The sequence below is a fragment of the Microtus ochrogaster genome, chromosome 22 (assembly GCF_000317375.1).
Source record: "Microtus ochrogaster isolate Prairie Vole_2 chromosome 22, MicOch1.0, whole genome shotgun sequence".
Classification (NCBI taxonomy): domain Eukaryota; kingdom Metazoa; phylum Chordata; class Mammalia; order Rodentia; family Cricetidae; genus Microtus; species Microtus ochrogaster.
Window position 1 is genome coordinate 16,311,132 of NC_022023.1, and position 5,302 is coordinate 16,316,433.

General features: G+C 46.5%; 1 protein-coding gene across 2 annotated transcripts in view; it reads left to right on the plus strand.

Annotated features, from left to right (window-relative positions):
- The window catches only part of Ntrk3 (neurotrophic receptor tyrosine kinase 3), a 360,980-nt gene that overhangs the window by 300,353 nt on the left and 55,325 nt on the right, over positions 1–5,302 (plus strand). For both annotated transcript variants that reach the window (XM_005357742.2, XM_005357743.2), the window contains exon 14: positions 4,688–4,860. In XM_005357742.2, coding sequence (XP_005357799.1) covers positions 4,688–4,860 — 173 coding nt within the window. The remainder of the gene's footprint in view (positions 1–4,687; positions 4,861–5,302) is intronic.

Sequence of the window (5,302 nt, forward strand, 5' to 3'; positions counted from 1 at the left end):
CAGATGGTTGTGAGCCACCATGTGGTTGCTGGGAATTGAACTCAGGACCTTTGGAAGAGCAGGCAATGCTCTTAACCTCTGAGCCATCTCTCCAGCCCCCATACTGGGTTTTTAAAACCTCAGCTTTTTACTGTTTTCTCAATTTTCCACATGATCTTTCTTCCACCGCGAGCTGTTTTCAATCATTTACCTTTAACACATCTTTGCAAAGTATTCATCCCACTCATATTTAATTGTTTCTTATGATGCCTCATTACATGGAGTGATCATATGATCAAGTTTAACTCTCAAGGATAAATTTGTGGATAATCACAGTCAATTCCCAGAGTAAACTTCTCTTGGAGCCATCAGTGCGTCTGTAGGTGACAAGAGTTGTGGAGGGTTCTGGGCCCCATGGCTCCAGTCAGTATGCTCTGCAGAGTTGAAGGGCGGTGCTGTAGGAAGTCTTGCATGCAGCAGTTACCCGCCCACTGGGGCGTGGCCTCTTAAACTATTCATGCGAGTAGAGCATGTGTCCAGTCTGTTTTCTGGCTGCGGGATTTGGTTTCTGATCTCCGTTCCAGCAGAGGATTCTGATTTGTGAGTCTGCCCTTAAATAAATAACGGTCTATTTCTCAACTCTGAGCTAGTGTGGGATTTCTTTTTAGCGTCCTTCTTCAGGCGAGTACCAAGTCAACTGTCCAGTTCTATTTCTACAGCTCTGCTGGAAGTCTTTAGGACCAAGAGAATATCAAGTAAAAAGGTCCTGAGGCAGATAAAGGCTGACAGGTACAGAAAGGCCAGTGATATTAAATCATAATAAATGAGGGGAACATGGAGTTGGGGAGTCAAAGTGGAAAGAGATGGGTCTAGCTGACCTCTTCAGTGTAGGACTGTTAAGAAGTTGGGGTTTCATGCTGCAGACAACGAGGAATGACAACGTTTGAGAAACGAGCATCTGTTCATGAGGTAACCACCCCCTCTTTGTCCCCCTCTGTGAATCTCAACAAGGGGAAGTGACAACAGGTTCTGAGGGACAGAAATAAAATGATCTGCACAGCTAAACAGGTTGGTTGTCTGCACACATGTGAGTACTTGCTTGAACACCCAGGACTGTGCCTATCTCCTATGCATGGTAAAATGAGTTTCAGGGTATTAATGAAATCTCAAAGATAACAGTCCTTGAAGTATCTTCTCCCCACCACAGAAAAGGCAAATGCAAGGCAGCTGTTGACCAGCATGAAGATGTCAGCTGTCTGGGAAGGATTAGGGCTGCTGAGCACATCTGTTCCTGCCTCCCCCTGTCCTAGTGAACATTCTAGCTGAAATCCTTGCTCAGGGCTGGAGATCTCAGCAGCTGGCGCATGTGGAGGACAGGACCAGAAGGGACATGTCCCCTACATTTTGAAGACAAGGAATTAGTTTCCACTTCTCATTGCCTGTGCTCGCTAGACAAAGCAGCCGGCCAGGAATGTCCCCAACTTCAGGCTCCATGGCAAGACCCTCTTTCCTGTGCCAACAGTTGGTGGCTATGATAAGCATCAACTCTGTCCCATGCCACTTCGTGGTGACCCATTTTGCAGTTGCCCAGCAACCAAGGAAGTATTGGATATAGAATCCCATGAGCGGGGCCAGAGAGCTTTTGGCCCAGTTTCCCTCCCCATTATTCTCCTGTCAACTCCGTCCCAGTTGCATTAATCCCCCGGTACTGTGGTCACTGACAGCTCTGGCCCCCACTTGCTACACTCCTCATCTTGACAGTTACAGAAGGACTTCAGGTTTGACCCACCAGCTGGAAACCCCAGCGTGAAGGGAGAGGGGAAGGGTGTGGAAGCCCTGGAGACAGCGCCCGCCTTGTGCTCCATCTCTCAGAAGGAACTCTGTCTGTCTTGCAGTTCAGGGTGCCAGCTTGAGGGACAGACCCTGGCGGCTACTGCCCAAGGGCTGAGAGCAGAAATATCCCATGGCTGCCCCTGATGTCGAGGCTGTGGGAGAGAATGATTTAAAGAGATGGAGAGAGGCCATTTGGCTGCCCCCGAATCTGATCTACTTTTCTCTCCCATAAATCCAGCGTTCACATAAATCCTCACCCTCTCCCATCCCACCCATGCTCAGTTCCTCTGTTTTTTCCCCCTACCTCTTCCTCATGAAAATAAATGAGTCACACTCGGGCATCTTGTGCCCATGTTTTATGCCTTGTAGCTCAGGGCTATGGCAGGGAGACGGTTCACCGGAAAAGGTTATTTTCCCCATGGCACTTTGGCTGGCGACTCTTTGTCCTAGTATCAAGTGGCCATTACAGATATTTCTTTATTCATAGGTATCCACCAGAGCTGAAACAACCATCACATCAAATTACAGGTTTGGGGAGCGGGGGCTGTGGCTCAGTGGGCAGGATTCTTGCCTGGCATCCACAACACCTTGGGTTCAGCCCTCAGTAGTACATGGGCAGGATTCTTGCCTGGTATCCACAACACCTTGGGTTCAGCCCTCAGCAGTACATATAAGACCAAGCATGGTAGAGCATGGTGTAATCTTAGGACTTCTGAGGTGGAAGCAGGAATTCAGGATCATTTTTTCAGCTGTATAGCATATAACTTGGTCCAAAAAAAAAAAATAAGAATTAGGTCTGGTAAAAGTAACTTCCAGTATTTTTGTTAGTAGGCCATTTAATTGAACATTTTTTTTCCTGGTGAAATCCTGTAAATTTTCTAAAGAAGAAAAGGTGATGCTGATTGAAGTTGGGGTGGGATCTTAGATGAGGAAACCACTCTTGTTTCGGTGGCCCTGGAGACATGTCTGCGAAACTCTGAGGTACCCCTCCGAGTCCCAGCAAAGGATTGCTCAGGTCCACAATGCTCCCCATCACTTAGACTGTGTGAACATAGGCTGGTTCTCAAACAGGTTCAGCCTCTGTTTCTCCAGCTACAGTAATGTGCAATGGGGAACCAAAGCAGTGGATACCATTTTCGTGCTCAGCAGCCAACACCCTTGATGTGTAGTGGTAACTGAGGAGCTGGAGAGGCATACTTGATGCATTCTTTGCAGGTTCATGCCGCTGCAGTATGAGACTCCAAACCAATTGGCAGATTTCAGCACTTGAGGCTGCAGTGGATGGAGAACGATCTCTGGCTAGGGAGGCCTTTGCAGCCCTTGCATGGCAGGCCATTTTGTCTGAATCACCGCAAAAGGCCAGCTATCCAGCAGAGAGAGTGTAAACCAGTCTCTAGTCACTTTAGATTCTCAATGACCTAAGATCTGCTGGCTGGTTTTATCTTTATTTCTTTTGAATAATGAGTGGACATTACTTGGTGCATTTGTCTGATGACCTTGAGACAGTTTAGGAGGCTTGGAAATGTGTAGGCCTACCTGCATGGGCTTCTCCTTTAGCACAGGGCTGTTGCTTGAACAGACCATCCTCCACCTTGAACAACATTGCCCATCCTCAGGATGGCTCTTCTGGATTGTTTCTTTCTGCGTGTGGCTGTGACATTAAGTGCCATGACCAGAAGCTATGTATAGAGGAAAGGCTTTAATTCATCTTACCGATGCCAGTCAATTATGGAAGTCGGAGCAAGAGCTCAACTTCAAGACAGGAGCTTGAGGAAGAGCCCATGGAGGATGCCGCTCACTGGCTTGCTCCCAGGCTCGCATGCAGCTATTTTCCTTACAAGACCATCTGCCCAGGGATGGCACCACCCACAGTGGGCTGGACCCTCTGACATCAATCGCTAATTAAGAAAATGTCACACAGGCACATCCACAGGCCAATCTGATGGAAGCGACTCCTCAGTTGAGCTTCCCCTCTTCCTGGGTGTGTCAAGCGGACAATCAAGATGAGTTATCACAGTAGTGCTTGTTCACTGTCTCTTGTACACACTGGGTAAGTTTAGTTGTGGTATCACACTCCCCTTCTGATGCGGAAAGCCCCACGTTGGTGGTGTTTGCTCTTTGTGCTGTATTCATCTTCATAGAATAAGAAATGGTTAGATCTATACTTCTCTCTTGGTTACACTTGGGCTTGCAGTCCCTGCAGGGAAGAGTCATAGCATCTTGGTAGAATGGCCTCCATTGGCTAATCACCTCCTCCTGCACTGAGACTCAGTAGCTGTCTACCCTGTCTTGCATGCATATAAGGCTTCCATCTGCCATCTTCAATCTTACTTTCCCCCTAGAACTTCTGCTAGGCCTTTGGTTGGAGAACACAGTGACTAGCCAAGCGCTCGCTCTCCTCTGTCAATACAGCCTCTTTCACCGTTGAGACACAAGGACTCCCGAGGATGGCATCACGACATTGCCTGACTTCTGAAGTGTCTCGTGATTTGCAGAGATAAAGCAATTTGTGTGGTGCTGTTCGGTTTACTGTATCAGAGGGACTTGTTCTGTACGGGGAGCTTTATGATCAGGGATCTTCCAGGCCTTCTGTCTCATAGCTTTGTTCCCTGCCACTCATGCTGAGAGAAGCTTGTGGATGGACAATAAACATAGGTTGAAGTCACTGGCTGGAGCCTGGGATATGGGGCTTTCCTTTGACAGGAATCAAAATGCTGAATGGAAAAGGGCTTCAGCGGTGTGCTTTGCCTTCATGTTTCAAAATAGATCATATTCACCATTGGTCCAGAAGGATGTGGTAACAGCTTCACCAGCTGGAGAAGACAGCTCTTTGTCCTCTGGTTGCTAAACACTGATGATGTTGTGTGGTTTTCAGGCCCTGAAGGATCCTACCTTGGCTGCCAGGAAGGACTTCCAGAGGGAGGCAGAGCTGCTCACGAACCTGCAGCATGAACATATTGTCAAATTCTATGGGGTGTGTGGTGATGGGGACCCACTCATCATGGTCTTTGAATACATGAAGCATGGAGACCTTAACAAGTTCCTCAGGTAAGCAAGAATGGACAAAGTGCCCCACCTTGTCCTAGTGAGCCTTTGAGGTTTTCTCTGTGACCAGGATTCATACTTGCCACTATGAACTCAAGTCTGAGGATGACAAATCAAAAACATTGCCCTTATTTTCCTTCTTCCCTCTATTCTATCTCTATCTGTCTGTCTATCATATCTATGTATCTATCTATGTATGTATCAATCAATCAATTAGTCTATATGTCTACTTATCATATCTATCAATCTATCATTATCTATCTATCTATCATCTATCTATATCTATCATCTATCATCTATTACCTATCTATCTATCTATCTATCTATCTATCTATCTATCTATCTATCTTTGTCTATCTATTATCTATCTATCATCTATCTATCTATCTATCTATCTATCTATCTATCTATCTATCTATCATCTATCTATCTATTATCTATCTAT